Below are 19942 nucleotides of genomic sequence, written 5' to 3'. Positions count from 1 at the left end.
CTAATAAGTATTTCTATTCAAAATCTAAGCTGGGAGGACCCTTAGAGATCACCTCATCATCATATAAATGTGGGACCTGAGGCCCAGAGAGGGGAGAGGGTCACCTGGGGACACACAGCAGAGTGAGGCAGAGCTGGACGCCTCCAGCCGGTGCTGCTCCTGCCAGAGGGCACAGCCCCATCTGCTCTGCAATGGTGGCTCTTCTGGCTCAGGGAAGCCCCCTCTGCCGTCACAGATCACCAGGTTCTCCCCCTCCCTGGGCGGCAGGCACACTCCCTGCTGGGTTTTCTGAGCAGCTGCTCCGGAGAACCCAGTGGCTCCCCCTCTGCAGCCCATGGTAATGAGCTGTGCGGAGATGAGAGCTGTGCAGGCTCTCAATGGCTCCATGTGGGCTTTTCATGAATACATAATCCTCAAGCCTTAGCATCAGTCACTGAACCTCTGTTTTTTTCTTCTTAATATGATGATGGGATTTGCAAGGGGCAGGAAAAGTGGGGGGCGAGGAGGAGAATTTCTGTGACTGAACAGTTGGAGCAAGTACAGGGAGGAGGGGAGGCTTTTTGCCAAGGAATGATGTCCTCAGAGGTCAGATGGACTCCATGGTCACTGTGCATGTGAGGGGGTGGGAGTGAGGGTCATGCTTTATCTGACCCTTGTGGGGAAAGCCCTGGTGTGACAAACCTTCATCAGGCCACTAGCACTCTGCAGGGAGATCTGCCCCCCCCCCATGTCCAACTCCCCTCCACCAATTCCCTAGGTTTAGATGGGCTCCTCTGCAGTCTGCTCCCACAGTGCCCTGTCTTTTTAAAGCATTGATCATAGTTTGTATAGATATATCTGCATAGACATAGATATTGACATAGACACAGCCATAGATAAGGATATAGACATAGACAGGGATATAGATATAGACATAGGCATAGACAAGGATATAGACATAGGCATAGACACAAATATAGACATAAATATAAACATAGATGTAGATATGCATGTCTTCTTTAATCAACAACATGGGGCTAAAATCAGCAGTACCTCACAGCTATGGCAAGAAATGAGATAGTCCATGTTAAGTCCAAGTTCTTGTGTCATAGTCCTTAATCGGTAGTTGCCGTTGTTGTTTCTGTCACGCAGTACCTCACAGCTATGGCAAGAAATGAGATAGTCCGCGTTAAGTCCAATAGTCCTTAATTGGTAGTTACCGTTGTTGTTTCTGTCATTGGGATATTGTACAGCCCTGTGCCAGCCACTGTACCTACGTCATCTTCAGCGGGTTTCCAAACAGCTTTACTCCTCAAAATACTGCCTCCGTTTCTTCTATAAAATGGGGATGATCGTATCATTTACCTCCTTGTTTTATGAGTATTAAGTAGGCTGACACACATAATAACGAAACATTCTGTAGCGTATTATGAATGCTCAATAAGCATTAGCTCTGATTATTGTTGTTGCCATAGTGCTTTTTATAAAATACTAATCCAAATAAAAGCAGGATCTGCCCGTAGTTCACAGGTTGAACTCGGATTCGCCCAGGCCAGGGACTCAAAACCTTGCCCAGCCAGGCAGCCCCGTGCCTGCCACACCCACCTCTTCCTCAACACCCAGCCTCCTTGCCTGGCTGCCAGTTCCCCCACGGGGGGGGACCCCGTCTTCTACCTCCAGGCCATAGCATATTCCATCCCCTCTGCCTGGTATGCCCTTATGCCACACCCCCTCCTTCATTTGACTCATCTTTAATTCCTGCTCATCGTTTATGGCTCAATATCGCCTCCTCTGAAAAGCCTTGTCTGTTGCCCCACTTCCAAGAGGGGGCGGGGGTGGCGCTCTTCTTGATGGTCCTATGGCCCCAGTTATATTGCTAGGTCAACTTGTTTGTTTGTTTGTGTCTTACTGCCTCCCTAGCAAACTATGTCACATTGTTCCCCTGTGCCTCAGGAACCAGCCAGCGCCCAGAACAAATTGGGCAGCAGTTAAAGGCTTTCAATGAGTCAGTGGGCAATATGGTGCCCAGGTCCGCCTTTCTGTCTCCTGCATTGAGCTCCCTACATTCTCAAGTCACCATTCTTGCAACTTTGAGGGACATCCAAATGGTGTTCATTACTACCGATTATTGGGCACTTTTTGTGTGCAGGACATTTTACATGTTATCTAATTTCTTCCTCAAGCTAATTCTGCCAGCTAAGTATTAATGTTCCCATTTTTCAGCCCTAGCTGGTTTGGCTCAGTGGATAGAGCATCAGCCCATGACTGAAGGGTCCCAGCTCAGTGGATAGAGCATCGGCCCACGACTGAAGGGTCCCAAGTTCAATTTGGCTCAAGGGCATGTACCTCATAGGCAGGCTCTACCCCTGGCCACATGTGGGAGGCAGCCAATTGATGTGCCTCTCTCACATCGATGTTTCTCTCTCTCTCTCTCTCTCTCTCTCTCTCTCTCTCTCCCTGCTCCCTTCTACTCTCTCTAAAAAAAATCAGTGGGAAAATATCCTAGGGTGAGAATTAACAACAACAAAATTATATATATTCCCATTTTTCAGATGAGAAAATGGAGGCTCAGTGTTTCAGAGACTTGCCCAAGGTCTCACAGTGAGTGGATCTGGGAGACACACCTGTCTCCTAGCCACTAGTCTCCACTGCTGCTCATGCTTCGGGGGCTCAGATGGCTCCCTGAAACCCAAGGCGGTGGGCTGGGAGGGAAGCTTGCTTTTTATCAAGCCTTGCCCTGGTTCCTCCCTCCCTGGGAGCCCAGGAAAAAAGGCTGCCTGTCATCAACAAAGAATGATTAGTCTGCACCCCTGGGGGCCTCGTCCCTGTGTCCCTGTCTGGGCCCGTGTCATCCATTCACACCTCTCTGCGAGTGGCACAGACCTTCCCAGGTGTTTATTAAGAGCAGGCGATGTCAGCATCTGTTCCCAGCCATGCTCAATGCTCACCCTGCGTGGGGCTCAGCCAACTCGGCCAAATGGAACCCAGGTGTTGCATTTACACAGGAGCGATCAGGCAGGGAGGGATGGCAGCCTCTCTCAGCCGGGCGAAGTCTGGCTGACTCCGTTTTGAAAGCAGTATTATCGGAAAAAATAATTAGGGTGTCAGAGCTGCTTGGAAATATCTTGGACAGTGTCTGGACTTAATAGGTGCAGAAATGGAGACAGAGAGAGGCCACAGAAGAGCCATAATCTTAATCAGCTCAGTCCCTGGCATGTGGTAGGTGCTCAAATGCAGAAATAGAGACAGAGAGAGGCCACAGGAGAGAGATCATCTTAAGCAGCTCTGTACCTGGCATGCAGTAGGTGTTCAAATATTTGAATGAATATTTGAGTAGATTTGTATTGAGTTTTAGAGTCTGGAAAACAAGTTTCTATGCACCGTCATTGCATTCTCAAAAATAACTCGACATGTTTGGGAGCTAGAAAGATGTTCCCACTTCACAGATGAGAAGACTGAGGCTCAGAAGAAACTTCATGGGGGAGGAAGAATGTAGGTTCTGGAGTTGGACATGCCTGGGCTCAAGTCCTCACTCCAGCAATGACCTGCGGGTTTCCCATGTGAACACTAACTGCCAATCCCGCTGGCTGTGTCTCTTTGTAAACAGTTTTACTGAACACAGCCATGCTCATTGATTGCATTTTGATTATTGCCATTGCATATTCTCTATGGCCGCTTATGCGCTACAAAAGCAGGATTGATAGTCGGGGCAGACTGTGTGGTTGGCAGAGCCTAAGATATTTACTGTGGATCCCCGTATGGGAAGTGCGCTGACCCCTGCTCCGCTCCGCCTGGGGTGTGGGAGGCACTTCATTCATGTTGGTCCTTTCTTCTCTCAAATGAGAGAGACGTGGCTTCCTGGTGGTCCTTGTAATTTTTACACCATGATTCAGAGTCTGGAGTGAGAATATGTAGGAGGCAGCCAGTCAATGATTCTCTCTCATCATTGATATTCTATCTCCTCTCTCTCTCCCTGTCTCTCTAAAATCAATAAAAAAAAATATATAATTTTAAAAAAGAAAAGCAGATAATTCAGATGATTATTTTTAAGTGTGATAGTACTAATAATAAAGCTAACATTCTATATGTACTGCTAACACTTATACTAAGACTATGAGAAAAGTATTAAAATATTGTCAACATTGCATACAACAGACCAAACAAGTTTAGAAAAGCTGAATGACTGACTTACCTGAGGTCACAAAACTAGTAATTGGCACAGCCAGAATTCAAAACTTAATCCATGTGACTCAAACTGGTACTTTAAGAATGTATATACTCTTATGATATTTAAGTTATTGTAGGCATTAAATTGTATAACTACTGATGGTTTCCATTAATAGAGGTCAGATGAGTATGTTCATGATTCAAGCACAACTCAGCTAATAAGCCTGTAGTAATAGTTTTTACCACTATTTAATTTTGTCTTAAATTCTTGCTTATACACATAGGATTTAGATTTTTACATCTTTAAAATACTTCTGCGAATTTCTCATCATGTTCAACAAGAGATCCAACAATTGCATATGTCTAGAATCTAGATCAACATTTTTATGTAGAATTACATAGAGCATTCTTACACAAAGCATTAAAATGAATTTAGGATTTCAAAAACTGACATTAAGCCCTAGCTGGTTTGGCTCAGTGGACAGAGCAGGGTCTACAGACTGAAGGGTCCCGGGTTCAATTCTGGTCAAGGGCATATGATGGGTTTGCAGGCTCAATTCCCAGTGTGAGGCCTGCAGGAGGCAGCCGATTAATGATGCTCTCTCTTCACTGACATTTCCATCTCTCTCTCCATCTCCCTTCCTCTCTGAAATTAATAAAAATATATATTTTATAAAAAAATACCTGACATTCAAAAGTAAAAATACAGCCCTAGCTGCTCAGTGGTTAGAGCATCAGCCCTCGGACCAAAGGGTCGCAGATTCGATTCCCAGCCCAGTTGGGGCATGTTGAGGAGGCAACCAGTTGATGTATCTCTCACACATCGATGTTTCTCTCTCTCTCTTTCTCTTTCTCTCTCTCTTTCTCTTTCTCCTCTCCTCTCCTCTTTTCCTCTCTCTAAAAATCAATGGAAAAAATATCCTCAAGTGAGGATTTTTAGAAAAGAGAGACAGCAGAGGGAAGAACCGTGCACAGTTTTCTGCGCAAAGCAGGTGCTCAGGAAATCCTAGATGATAGTGATGTTGGCGATGATGTGATTTCTGGCAAAGCTGGGACTCTCACCCACATCTGCCTGTCACCCCAGCTCGCCGCCACTCCCAGTGTCATTCCCCTGACCCCTCTGCCCCCTGAGATTGGATGGGACAGCTCTAAGCTCAGCAGACCCCAGACCCAGGGCTCAGCAGCCAAGTGAGGGGTGGAGTCCTGTGTGAGGAGAGTGCAGGCTCTGCCTCCAGCTGCTGCTCTCTCGTGCCCAGATCCTTCACTCCCCAGCCTGACACAGTCTCCTCTCTAGACAGCCACAGCCCATGGCAGGTCTTGTGTTTTAAATCATGCCCCTACGTAACTGATGTTTATTCAGAATCAATCCTTTAAAGAGCTAACAGCCTCCTTCTTTGTTCAGCCAGCTGTCTAGGGTTCCGCTGAAGGTTTTTTTCTTTCTTGCTTGCTTGCTTTCTGCTGTCCTTCCTTTCTCTCTGGCCTTCCCTGTCTCTTCTCCCGGTGTCTGTGCCCTTTCCCACTCATGCAGTGTTTTATCTTTATTTCGTTCTGTCTTTCTGTCTCCTTCCCCCACCCCACCTCCCCTCCCTCTCTCCTCCTCCTCCACATGCACACAGTTGTTCTGTTTTCCTTCATGGTTTCTCCTTTTAGAATCTCGGCTTCCCCCTCTCTTTCTCCTAATTTTTATTTTTGTCTCTCTTGTTACACCTCTGCCTCCATCTTCTTCTCTTTATGATACTCTTCTGGATCTATCTATCTATGTATCTAACTGTCCATCCATATATGTCTATTTGTATATCTGTCCATCCATATCTGTCTGTCCATCCATCCATTTATCCATGTGATCATCCATTTATCCACCCATCTATTATCCATCCATCCGTCTATCAATCCATTTATTTACCCATCTACCCATTCATGCATCCATCTAAACATACATACATACATACATACATACATCTTCTGGATGACTGTTTCTGCCTCTTTGTTTCTCTTCTTTCTTTCTAGCAGTTTCTGTACATGTTGATCTCTTTTCTTGTTCTCACACTTTCTCAGACGATCTCTCCCTCTCTCTTTATCTCCCCTTCTCATTTCCCACTTGAACTCCTCCCTCTAAGGAGATTAATATTTTAGTAGCCTTAATGTGGCCTCAGGATCCTCAACTCTTTCCATGACTCAAAAGTGACGTGTCTCCCAAGGGCTTCAGTTCAGGAGCTACTCATTCTCCCCACCCCGCTGTCACCTGCCCGCACTCTGTACAAAGGGAGGGAGGGAGGGAAGGAGGGAGGATCTGGCAGCTCCTCCTTTGCCCTGCAGTTCAGCCTGAGCAGGGAGGACTTGGACCAGGAACCCAGAGGTGGGGTGGGCAGGTTCTCGGGAAGACTACTGATGGGTGGAGGCTGCATCCATGCCTTCTGGTGTCTTCTTTGTTTCGTTGGAAAAACATTTACTTAGTGCAAGTTCTTACCAGGCCTTGTGCTGGGGGCTAAGGAGGGAAGAGTGGATCTTGAACTCTTCACTTCAAAAGCGTACAGTATCTCTAGGAAACCATAGAGCTGATTGAGATCAATAAGATAAAAGAATAAACAGTGTTCTCAAAGGGAAAAGGAATTGATTCTGGTTGGGGCGGGGGGCGCAGGTAGAGAAGGTTTTACCGAGGAGGTCAGACATAGTAAGCTCTGGGGAGCTGAGCTTTTCCCAATGTCGCTGCTGCATCCCTAGTACCTAGAACAGTGCCTGGTACACAGCAAGCACTCAGAAAGCAGTGCAATATATGGATGGATGGATGAATGAATGAATTTGAAGGATTTTTAGGAATGTGACAGGGGAAAAAAGGCAAAGATGAGCATTCTAGACCAGTGGTTCCCAACGTGGGGCACACGCCCCACAAGGGGGCTATTTGATTTTTAAGGGGGGCAACTTGAAAACGAGTTATTAACAGTGAATTTTTTGCATTTCTTATGGTTCTAGGGGCGTCATATACAGTATATAAATACGTATTGTGACATAGTTATGCATTTCAGTTCTCTATTATATGTTTTAAAATTTTATTTGCTACTTTTTCATATCAGTTCATATTATTATTATTATTATTTTAACAATTTCTTCCTCAGTACTTCAACTGTCCTTTTGTTCTTTTATTTTTTCTTTTTCATGGATGCCATGTTCTTTGGAAGCTTGTTTAGACCAAGTGAATGGCCTTTTAGGCTTCCTCCATGTGAATGGGAGTTCACTTTTTGAATAAGAATGATATGTCACAGGGTGGGCATCAGGATTTGAGAGATACTTAGGTGGGGCATGGCCAAAAAAGGTTGGGAATCATACAGAACACCATGATTAAGGATTCAGAGAGGTGAAGGCACATACGGTATTCAGGTCCCCTCTTCAGGGCTGACCCTCCCATCTCGAGATCATGGCTGATGGTCCACAGCTGTGCCCCTTTCTGGGCATTTCCTTCAGCCACCGGGAACTGCCTCACCCAAGGGTACCCCTTCCAGGTGGCAGCACTTGGCCCATGACTGGCTGGATCCCTGCCTCCGTCAGGGACATCTGTAAAGACCGTCACAGCTGCTCCGAGCTCCCCTTAGGACCAGCTGAGGCTGAAAATCTACATAGCATCATCCATATTTCAGGCCAACCTCTCCTTTGCCAATCCTGCCTCCGACTTCCTCCACCTGTATCCCACGTGGGCTCCTTGGTGATGCCCTATGGCCACCGCTCTGTTCCAGAGTCTGTTTTCAGGGAATCTGACCTGATACTGTGTGTTTAGGGAATGGGAAGAGGCCTGTGGCTGGCAGATAGAGAATATGAGGAAGGGTCAATGTAGCTGGACAGGCAGGCAGGGACCAGATCATAAAGGACCTTGAAAGCCAAGGAAATGAATTTAGATTTTTCTCCTATAAGTAATGGAGAGCTGTTGATCAGTGATGTATCCAATTAGAGCTGAAATTTAACAATTCACTGGCAATCAGTGCAAAAAATCGGACAGAAGGCGCTAAGACTAGAGACAGGAAAGAAGCTAGGAGACCAAACCCTTGAGCTCCAGGCCTGAGAAGGGAAAGGATGGGAGAAGGGATGGAGGGTGGCCCAGGACATCACCAACAGTTCTCAGGACCTCTGCTTGCTACGTGCACATGTACAGGCATCTCCCTCTCACAGATCCGGATTCTTCGGGTCACATGTCATGGAAGAGCACAGTGTCTCTTCGCATGGCCCATGGGCCCCTTTATTATCTCCTGCAATGGTGGGCATCTTAGATAGTCCAGTGCTAGAATATTCCTTGCCTGGACCTTTCTCAGGAAAACAGACTCTGGAAACTTCCATCTGTATCTCTCATCTAATAGAATTCTGGAAGAGCCATGAATCACGGTGCCTCGTCCAGTTGTATCTCTTGGGAACCTCATTTGGGAGCAGTCATGCTTTTGCCTAGAATCCCATGACCTTTCCCACATCCATTGTTACCAGTCTTGATGGTGTGACTTGTACACAATATTTGTAGCTTGGCTTTTACAGGCTGTGTAATTGGGGCTAAGTCCCACCCCTTATATAGTTTGATATATATCCACAAAGTCAGAATAGTAGGAGTGTGCCCATTTTGAAGAGTTACCCTGGGGAGGTCTGGAATCTGTAGAAACATAAATGATGGACGTTAAAGGGTTGGGCAGCGGGAAGAGCTTGGCACAAACTCCCGTTCTGCCCGATTGTGAGCTGGTGGTCGTCAGTAAGACACTTCTTCACCTTCCTCAGCCACCGTTCCCTAGTGGTTGAGTGGAATTTGGATGCCTCCCTCCCAAAATTACGAAGATTCGTGAAATAAAGGGTACAAAGTTCCAAGTACAACCTTATTTCTCACAGTTAGACACACATCATGTCATAGGATGATAAACCTATTGGATTATTTTGTTTCTCTTGTTTTCTTCTTAGAAAGGTTTTTGTATCATTTTCTTGATTATACATACAATAAATGATATTAAAGGTAATGATGCACAGATTTTTAAAAATCTATTGATCCCGATGTCTCTGGGGTTTAACCATCCCCTTTCTCTCCAAGGGAAGAAGCGATGCTGTCCACCTACTTTGAAACCATCAATGACCTGCTGTCCTCCTTTGGGCCGGTTCGCGACTGCTCTCGGAACAATGGGGGCTGCACTCGAAACTTCAAGTGCGTGTCTGACCGCCGGGTGGACTCCTCGGGCTGTGTGGTAAGTGCCCATTGATTGACTCATGAACATGGTGGTAGGCCAAGGTGCCAAGGCTGCTTGCAGGAGGCCCCTCCCTGTGAGGGGAGCCGGTCAAGGAGGATCACACTACTCACCACTCCTACCTCTGTGGCCTCAGCACACCAGCTGCCTCAGTTTCCTCATCTGTAAAGTGGGACAATTAAACCTACCCTGTAGAATTGTTGAGAGAATGAAGTAAGATATTAGAACTTGAGTCCCCAATATACAATAGGTCCTTGAAAGCTCTTGGCTTCGGGAAGCTTGCAGCTCATTTGGGAATGGGGTTGGGGGGTAGGGCATGGCACGTCTTATCTCCAATAGCACGATGAGGGGCAAGTCAATGCAATGTCCAGAAGAGAAAATTTTAGTTGAGACTCAGGTTTGTAGAAGGCTTCCTGGGGAAGCTGGAGTTGGAACTGGTTTCAAAAGATGGGCCCCTGCCCTGGCCAGTGTGGCTCAGTTGGTTGGACATCATCCTGTGCACCAAAAGGTTGCTGGTTCGATTCCCGGCTAGGGCATATGCTCCGGTTGGGGGCTTAATCCCAGTAGGGGGGGGGGGCGTGCAGAAGGCAGTTGATCAATGTTATGCTCTCACATCGATGTTTCTCTCTTCTCCCTTCCTCTCTCTAAAAATCAGTAAACTCTTATTTTAAAAAAAATAGAGGGTCATTTACATCAGGAAAAGAGCAGGGCTGGCTAACGTGTGATGAAAGGATGGTGAATGTGTAGTATGGAGCTTTGTTTAATATCTAATGTGGGATAAGGACACAGAAGAAGACATGTGTGGCCTATAGAAGAGGATGTCAAACTGGATGATTTTCCCCCATAGGAATGACCTAGGCTGCTTATTGAAAATGCGGGTGTGAGGAATGTGGATGCTACAGAGGGACGTAGGTCCCAGGATTTTAACAATTTAATGGGTGTATGTGCATGTCGGGGAGGCAGGGGCTGCCTCGGAGGTATCGCCCTGCAGGCTGAACTCCTACCCTGGCATTCAGGCCCTTTCTAGACGTGGTCCCCTTTATGTCCTTTTACACTAGAGCAGTAGTTCTCAACCTTCTGGCCCTTTAAATACAGTTCCTCATGTTGTGACCCCCAACCATAAAATTATTTTCGTTGCTACTTCATAACTGTAATGTTACTACTGTTATGAATCGTAATGTAAATATCTGATATGCAGGATGGTCTTAGGCGAACCCTGTGAAAGGGTTGTTCGGACCGCCAAAGGGGTCTCGGCCCACAGATTGAGAACCGCTGCACTAGAGCCAAATGGAGCTAATTAGAGGTCGTTCTCTGAACAGATACATGCCTGTTTACTGCCTCAGAGCCTTTGCTCAGGCTGTGTTGTTGTTGTTATTGTTGTTGTTGTTTTTGAGGGGTTGTTACCTGAAGTGAGTTGCTCCCCCAGCCCATTTTATTTAGCAAACAAGTAGACTTCTTTCTGGATTGGTCTCCTTTATGAAGCCTTTCCCATCCTGGCTTGGAGAAGGGGCCATGCTCTTCGAATGATCATCACTGTTCTCTGTGCCGACATCTGTTCTGTCACCTGTGATGATTTATTGCACAGCCTGGCTCTTTGCAAGTTTATCTCACCCGACAAGCTGAGGGAAACCCATGGAATATGTTGATTCAGCTCAGCGCCCCAATAGTGCCCATCTCAGCAAGTGAGAAGGAAAGAAAGGAAGAAGGACAGGAAGGGAGGGATGGGCCCAGGAATGGAAGTTCCTGCTCTGGACTAGGCTCTTGGGAAGTGGGTTCCTAAGGTGCCGACACAACAGCTGGCAACTAGACTGGCCAGGAGACCAATACAGAGAAGCTTCTAGAGAATGAGATAATGCAGTGCAACTGTATTTGAGACTCAGAGATCCAACGTGCCTTCAGAGGTGGATGGGCAATTGGGGATTTTATTGATTAGAATTCTTGGGATTGTAAAAGACAGAAACTCAATGCTAAGTAGTTTAGGCAAAAAAAGAGGAAATATATTGAAATGGAAGTTTAGGCACAATAGGCTTGAGAGGTTCAACCAGTGTCAGTGGGATCCCTCTTGTTCTCTTAGCTCTGCTTCCCTCGGCACCTTGTCCTTCTCGGGCCACGCAGTGCGTCCTGCAGGACAAGAACATCTCCTCCAAGTTCCTCCTAAAGTCACGGGATTCCTCATAAAGTCATGGACCAACTTGATTCTCAGCCCTTCCCTGTACCAATCACTGTGGTCAGGGGGAAGGATGGGGTCAACCCAGAACCACTCATTCCTGGGGCTTGGGCCAAGTGGCCACCGCACCTAAAATATGAGGTAGTGAGTCGGGGGGAAGGCATAGACTCTCCAGGAAAAGCAGGGTGCTAGCAGCAGAAAGAGGGGCTGTGGATGCATCAGCAGCAGTGTCCTGCAGACTATTGCAACCCAACCCTTCACTTTGCATATTGGAAAGGTGAGGCCCAGTGAGAGAGAGGAGGGTTTGGCTGAGTCTCAGAGCAGGTCAGTAGACAAACACAAGGACGGTGTTGTCTCCAGAACAAGAGGCCGACATTTCTGAAAAGGTTAAGTTGTCTGTCTCTTTTCCCTTTTCCCATCAGTTCTCTTTTCCTGAACTAATTAAGCTCCTGTTTGAGGTTCAATGTCCCAGAAGAATGGAGCCTCAGAATGCGGAGGATTGTGTGTGTGTGTGTGCGTGCGCGCGCGCAAGAATTGTCTTTTTCCCCCTCTCATTAATGTAAACTGGAAAGATGAAGAGATAGAGGGAGGGAGGAAAGAACATTCGGTTCCTGGAGGTGAAGAGAAAATTCCACAGTCTGATGAGGTTGTCAAAGACCTTCCTCACTAGATTAAGGATCTAATGTTGAAGCTGCAACTTCAGGGCTCGATGGCTGTAAGGCAGGCTTTCTCTCCGCGACTTCAGAGGAGACGGATGAGTATCAGCTTTCACACTGAAATGTAACATCTCTCTCATTTCTCTGCAGGCTCTTCATCATGCCTGCAAAGAGGAACTTTTTCTGACAGCCCCTCTTTTAATAACGTCCATACGGCAAAACAATGCTTTATATTTTTAGAGCACGTTTAGAGTTCCCAAGGCATGTCTACACCCAGGACAAACCTGGACAGTAGCTTCCCTCACCCATGTGGGAAGCAAACGGACTTTCCAAGGTTGGAATGGGATGGAGGCCCAATGACATGTCTTCGATATTATTCTTAGTGCCAGAAGAAGAATATTGGGTTGCTCTCCTGTGGAGCTGAGAGGAGGTGGCAGCAAAGAACATTAGAAAGAAGGCTGGTTTGGGTGAATTGGGCTTAAGCGCTGATGTGGTCATTGGAGAGCTTTATAATCCATGGTGACCTCATTAGCCTCTGTTTATTAATCTATTACAAAGGAAGCAATTGCTCTTGAACTCATAGGTTTCCTGCAAAATCAAAGAGTATAACTGCAAATGATTTGGGATTTTCAAAGTGCCATTTATGTGTGAGATGATAGAACCTCAATTGCTGATGTTTTTATTTTCTGGATATGATATTTGGGACCACGAGAATTCAGGAACACACCGTATTTAATTTTTTTAATGTTTCTGTAACTGAATTTCATTTTTGTTTTGCTCCATTCATTAGTAGTAGAAACTTAATTCCAGTCAGTTTGGGTTTCCTGCCTCCTCCTCCTTCCTAAACATCCAAGTTCAGGGGGCACCTGGTGTGTGCCTAAGGCACGGAGGTCAGGGGAGTGCTTTGCGCTGGACCGTCACCTCTCAGTTCTGGTACCTGCTGTCTCCTCTGGCCCTGGGCCACCACTCTTCTCTCTATTGTCAGCCCCCCCCCCTTTCCCATGTGATATACAGGTGCGTGTTCCATTCCGGCATCTGCTGCCGTGTTCTGTGCATCCCTGCCACAGGTCATTTGAGTCCAGCTGGCTGAACTCATCACATGGCTTCTCCACCCTACGGGAGCCTGAGGCAAGTCCAGCAGCTCTCCCACACCACCCTGAGGCCAGGATCTGAGGGGAGCTGGCTGGAGGCCTCCTGACCCAGAAAGACCATTTATATAGGTGCCTGCTTTTATGGCAGGGACGGCACAGGACCATGCTTGCCATCCACCAGATACTACCTGGCAGGAGAGGCGCAGATCCCCTTTGCCTTCAGATCCCTTAAACCCACGTGATTTTCTTCTTTAAAAATCCTCTTCTTTCCTCATCCTCTTCTTTGCCTGGAGGGAATAGAGCACAGGGTATCTTTTAAGCATATTCACCAGCATTTACAAGGCCATCCTGTTTGACTTTTAACATTCCTCTCTTCCCCCAGCTCAAATGATCCTTCTGTAACAGATCACAGATTCTTATATTTATTATTATTATTATTATTTTACCTTCTAATTAGACTTCAACTTCTTAAACCCAATTTTTTTAAATGACTACTTTGCTTGGTTTCCTGGTTCTGCTGTGGTCCTCTCGTATGCAGTTGCCCAAATTGGAGAGGGTCATAGGGTGTGTGGTAGGCAGAAGAATGGCTCCCCCAAGCGTGTCCAAATCCTAATGCCTGGAACCTGTGAATACATCAAAGGGGGATTAAATTCACATGTGGAATTAAAGCTGCTGATAAACTGATTTTAAAGAGAGAGTTTGTCCTGAATTATGAGGTGGGCCCAGTAGAATCACAGGGTCCTGAAAGGTGGAGGAGAGAAGCAGCAGGAGTTCAGAGCGGTGCCCTGTTGCTGGCTTTGAAGGTGGAGGAAGGGGGTACACGCTAAGGAAAGTCTCCAGATGCTGGAAAAAGCAAGACTGGAACCCCCACAAAATCTCCAGAAAAGGAATGCAGTTCTGCTGACACCTTGCTTTTAGCCCAGGGAGACTTTTAAGCTATGAACTGTAGGATAATGAATTTGTGTTGTCTTAAACTGCCAGTTCATGGTAATTTGTTACAACAGCGAAAGAAAACTGATGCAGGGCGAATGAGACTATGGAAAGGGAGGGTGATGCAGGAGATACCACATGAGGAATTATCCTGTTATTTCAGTTTTCACTTGTTTCCAGGGAGACACTCGCCTCCTGACCAGGGTGGAGGAAGTGACAATGAGCAAAGCGTCAGAAGAGGGAGGGAGACTTGCTTTCCGCTACAAGGTGCTGAAGAGTAGAAAATTGTTATCTATTAGAAATGGTATCAACCTGACAAACGCAATTACATCAGCGAGGCGGTTTAAAAAGTCAGCTATGTTTTCACTTATTGTGTGTGGCAGAATAAACATCGCAAAATTGTAATCAAGATAGAGGACAAAACCAAAGAAAACTGTAAGCACTTAATCATGGCATGATGTTGAGGACAGTTCCACCTTCTGTGTCGCTGCTGCCCCGGAAGCATGTCACTCAGGCTGTTCCTCTGAGTTATCCTGGTTTCCGGGCTCGGGAAGGGGCCCTTTGATGGACTAAACCCTAGGCAATCAAGTGAAATAAATGCCAATTCACAGCTCTTTCCCCCCTCCCCCCCCCGCTTCCTTACAATGATCTATGGTTGCATAGCAAACTGCCCCCAAATTCAGTGGCTTAAAACAACTAGTTTCTTTTGCTCACAGTTGTGTGGGTCAGGAATATGGGAAGGGCTTAGCTGGGTGGTTGGCCTCTGGTCCAGGACAGGTGGGGTACCTGAGGCTGGGGAGGTTTGAGTCCGAGAGAGCCCGTTCACTTACCTGTCTGGGGCTGGGGCTGGGGCTGGCAGCCAGACAGTGGATTCAGGCTGTGTTGGACCTCAGCTGGGGCTGTCAACTCCAGTGCCTGCCCATGGCCTCTGCATTTGGCTTGGGCATCTCACACCAGGGAGGCTGGGTGTGCAAAAGAAGCATCCCAAGATCAAGTGTTCCAAGAGCCTAGGCAGGGGCTTTAGGGCTTCTTAACACGGGTTTCAGATGTCCCAGAATATCATTCCTACCACGTTCCATTGGTCAGACAGGCCATTAGGTCAGCTCAGATCCAAGGGAGGGAACAGTACTTGGCCTGTCCATAGGAATTGTGTGGCCGTCTGTCATCTATCCATTTACCTACAGGGTGAACTCACAGACCAAAGCTGCCCCCGCAGGAAGGGAGCCTGGAGAAGCCCTATCCAGGCCAGCACCTCTCCCCTTATACATTCAGGGAGACAAAGGCCTGAGGAGATGCGGGAATCACTCAGGTTCCTGTAGGAAGCAGTGATCCAATCAAGATTTGATCCCAAGGCCCTTCCTCCTCCCAGTTGCACCTTCCTACAGTTTTGGCCGCAGAGCATCAGCCACTGCAGCATCCCAAAGATCTATTTAGTGTGCAGGACCTCGAATGGATCAAAAGAGACAAAACCAAGAGCCCCGCCTTGTTTTATAGGCTAGTTCCCAAGACGAGATGCACTTCAGCGGGGCTGCGGTTGTAACGTGGCACAAATCACTTGGTATTTACACAAGAATACCCAACAGAACTGGCAGGAGTGGTGTGGAGAAGGGAGGTGGCGGTAGGAAAGACCAGGCACTCACTAAGCACCGACTGTATGCCAGTTCCCTTATGTTCACGGCAGCAAATGCTTGTAACTGTACTCCTAGATGGGGATCATTATATCCATTTCACAAGAGAGAAAAGCTAGTCATAGAAGAGCAATCATCCACACAGTGCCGGTGCCAGGCATGATTCTAAGTGCATTGCTTATTTCAGCCAATTTAATTCTCACAGTCATCCTCTGAGCTAGGTTTTATGACTGTCTCCACTTGGTACATGAGAAAAACGAAACTGTCTGGCAGAAAAAGAGGGGCTGTGAAGATGCATAGAGGAAGGAGGGGCCCAGTGAGCCGGTCGAGTCTTCATAGAAAGGGCAGTGGGAGGTGCGGGGGTTGGCACCCTGGCCGGGTCCTAGGGAGTGATGGTGCCTTTGGGGGCAGGGGTGTGTCTAGTGGCAGTTCTAGTCCTACCTCTGGGTTCCAGACCAGTCCCACTCCATTCCACCCTCTCGTCACCCAGCCTCATTCTCACCTGCTCTTCTCCCTCTTGTTCTCTTTCCATTTGACCTAAAATGCCACCTGGCCTCCCTATGGAAAAACTCGAGGACCCCTGGTTGCCCAGAGATGCTGAGAGGCAACAAAAAAAACTGCCTTTTAAAAAGTCAAGATGCCTAAAGATATGAATTTTCATTTGTTATAGGTCAGGCGCCTCTTGGCACTGCTCAGCAGGAGGCAAAACCTGGAATCTGGCTCATTTGAGAGAGAGGCGGCTTCTCTCCATCCCTCCTTCTCCCGCCTTTAATGACTCAATTGGACTATAATGAAAGGAAACAGAACTCAAGAGGGGCAGGGAAGGCGGGCGAGGAGGGGCCGCAGAGTGAGGAGTCACTTTGAAGCACAACCCAGGCGCTGCTGACCTGGAAAACCCAACCCCATCCGCTGGCGGGTGGAGCAGGGCTGAGCCTCGGTGGGTCTGGCCCCTGGGAACTGGTTCTTCCTCCCCAGCAACAGACTCTCAGAGCTCAGCCCATCCCTGCCGGTCAGCGACAGGGGTGTGATGGATTCACAGCAGAAACAGGGCAGGCTGTGGCAAAGTCCAAAACAGGAGGAGTGGTGCTGGCCACATTTTTCCCCCCCCCCCCCCCCCCCCCCCCCAAAAAAAAATCTTTAGAAATATGCAAAGTCAGGAGGCAAAGCATCCTTAGGGAAACTCAGAGACTCCTGGATTGGGAATGAGTATTTAAAGGGTGGACCATCTCCCATATGGTGTCTGCATCCCAAGTGCCCTCAAGTCCTGAGACGGAGAATTCTCCATATACACCTTCATCCGCAACACCAGCACTGATATTAGTATTGATAGCATTAGGGAGCTGGTGCTATTGATGAACAAATCAATGCTACCACCAATATCAGCGCTAGAAGTACTGATGGAGATAGATAATAGAGCTTCCGAAGGCCTGCGATGTGCCAGGCCCTGGGATACATGCTGTGAACAGCATCACCTTGAATCCTCAGGGCCACCTTATGAGACAGGCACTGTTATCACTCCTCTGTTGTCCACGGGGAAACGGATTCAGAAAGCGCGAGAAACTTGCCCACGTCCAACCAGCCAGGTAAAGGCAGAGCAGGTATTCAGAGCTGTCTAATCCCAAAGCCCGTTCTCCTAACTCATCAGATGTCAGCTTCCACCAGCTGAGGGTGGTTCACCAGGACAAAGTGAACGTCCCCAGTGTCAGGGACATCAAGGGAGGGGGCACTTCTCTCTCTCCACCCTCCTTCAGTGTCCAGGGTTCCTTCTTCCTCCTCTGCATCCAGGAACCTGGAGGAAGATTTTTAAAAAAAAGTATGAGTGTGAGCCCTAGGCAGTTTGGCTCAGTGGATGGAGTGTCGGCCCACAGACGGAAGGGTCCCAGGTTCGATTCCTGTCAAGGGCGCTTACTTTGGTTGCAGGCTGGATCCCCGCCATGTTGATGTTTGATGTTTCTCTCTATGTGTCTCTCCTCCCCGCTTCCACTCTCTCTGGAAACCAGTGGGAAAATATCCTCAGGTGAGGATTAATTAAAAAAAAAAAAGAGGATGGGTATGAAAAAAGGGGGTGGGGATGGTTAGAAAAGAAGGAAACTGGAACAGTGCCCATTGACTCGGTGCTTGCACACAAGGCTCTGGGGGTGAAAAGGAGTTGTCCCTCGGGGGAGCTCTGTGCTTGCATCTTTCCTTTGTAAACTTCCAGGTGGGCGGCGGCAGGGGAGGGCAGGTTTCTATGATGATGTGTGGCATTCTCATCAAGCCTATGCACCCTTTTGTGATATGATGTATTTTTTTTTTTGTTCTTTGTGTGACATTTGAAGCCTTCTTTATTCCAACCCCCCTCGTTTTATTTCTTTGGGACCTGCGTTTGCTGGGTCTGATGGCATTTCTGGTCAGCTGGTCTGATTGTGTGGAAGTCATTCTCTGTTAAAGTCAGGGAGAAGCCCCCATCCTTCCAAAGTAATAGATTTCACCCATGGATTCCTGGAAAAAGGACCGGAAGGAGAGGAGCCCCCTGGAGGCAGGGATGGGAGCTGCGGCCTGTGGCCTGCAAGCCTGGGATGAAGGACTTTGGAGCAGGTGCCAGCCATTCCGGTAGACAGTACCCTAGAACCAGAGAAGCAGTTTGGGACCGGACTTGGGAGGGGCCAAAGTCCCTTTCGATTCCTGAAATCTATGACCTCATCAATATATGTTCTCAAAGGGCAGTTATTTTCTCCCACCATCGCCTTCGCCTCCAGGAGGTCAGTATCCTGTTTAAAGCACAGTTTCTGGCATTAGAGAGCCCTGGGCCCAAAATTCTCTGTCATTCACTAGCCGTGTGGCTTTGGACAAATCACTCAAGGCCTCTGGTCTCAGGTGCCTGTTGAGCGACATGGGATAATAAAAGCTGACAAACTGCTATTCGGACTCACTGAGATGAGGCAGACAGAAGGGGCAGGCACCTGGCCCGAAGCAGGCAGGGAACTGGGGAGCTGTTAGTCCCCTTCTCTGATGTTTCCTGCTGGGACCTTGTTGGTGATGGTGGTGGTGGTGGAGGTGGCGATGAGAGCTAAGATGGTCTGAGTGCTCGTTGTGGTCCAGCACCTCTGAGATGGGTCTCACTCTTATACCCCTGTTCTTCCAGGTGGGGAAACTGAGGCAGGGAGAACTTAAGTAGCTCACTGAGGCCCGCATAGCTCCTATGTTCTAGAGCAGGACTGAAAGCCACGCTGCCAGAGGCCAGAACCCTCATCTAGGGCACATTCTTCATAACGTCGTTTGCAGTGGTTGCCTGTATTCCATGGACAGGAATATACCATTGTTTACTTTGTTTTAGTGATGGACATGTTGAGTGTTTCTAACTTTATCCATTATAAACAAGGTGGCTCTGAGCAGAAGGCTTTGAGTTATTTGTATATTTAGAATAGACGTCTATAAGGACAGTTTTCCCATTGCGTTGTATTCCACAATGTGGGAGAAGGTGTGGGATAGAATTTAAAATATAGATATAGATATAGATATAGATATAGACATATAGATATAGATATATGTAGAGAGAGAGGAACATCAATGATGAGAGAGAATCATTGATTAGCTGCCTCCTGCTTGCCCCCAAAACGTGGACCGAGTCTAGAACCTGGGCATGTGTCCTGACCTGGAATCCAATTGTGACCTCCAGGTTCATAGGGTGACACTCAACCACTGAGCCACACCGGCTGGGCTTTTTTCTTTTTTTAACAGGCTATGGCAGTGTCGGCAAACTCATTAGTCAACAGAGCCAAATATCAACAGTACAACGATTGAAATTTCTTTTGAGAGCCAAATTTTTTAAACTTAAACTATATAGGTAGGTACATTGTTATTAACTTAATTAGGGTACTCCTAAGGCTTAGGAAGAGCCACACTCAAGGGGCCAAAGAGCCGCATGTGGCTCGCGAGCCGCAGTTTGCCGACCACGGGGCTATGGGGTTTGGCCAAACAAGTCCTTGGAAAGAAGAACGATAAAATAAAAGTGGTACTGTAGCGGGTAGAGACTGGTGAAATGTGCACGATGCGATGGATGCTAGTGGGAGAGTCCAAACACAGAGGGTCAGTCAGCACAGAGAGGGGCAAACGAGGAGGCAGGTGATGGGCGGGGTCAGAC

The 19942-nt window shown here is 47.5% G+C and overlaps 1 protein-coding gene across 2 annotated transcripts in view; it reads left to right on the top strand.

Moving 5' to 3' along the window:
* ASTN2 (astrotactin 2) overlaps positions 1 to 19942 on the top strand; it is a 668892-nt gene that overhangs the window by 317469 nt on the left and 331481 nt on the right. For both annotated transcript variants that reach the window (XM_014528918.1, XM_005880933.2), the window contains exon 10: positions 9197 to 9347. In XM_014528918.1, the coding sequence (XP_014384404.1) occupies positions 9197 to 9347 (151 nt within the window). The remainder of the gene's footprint in view (positions 1 to 9196; positions 9348 to 19942) is intronic.

The sequence above is a fragment of the Myotis brandtii genome, unplaced genomic scaffold, assembly GCF_000412655.1.
Source record: "Myotis brandtii unplaced genomic scaffold, ASM41265v1 scaffold658, whole genome shotgun sequence".
Taxonomy (NCBI): domain Eukaryota; kingdom Metazoa; phylum Chordata; class Mammalia; order Chiroptera; family Vespertilionidae; genus Myotis; species Myotis brandtii.
The sequence above is the reverse complement of the archived record's forward strand: the minus strand, read 5'-3'. Positions and strand labels throughout refer to the sequence as shown.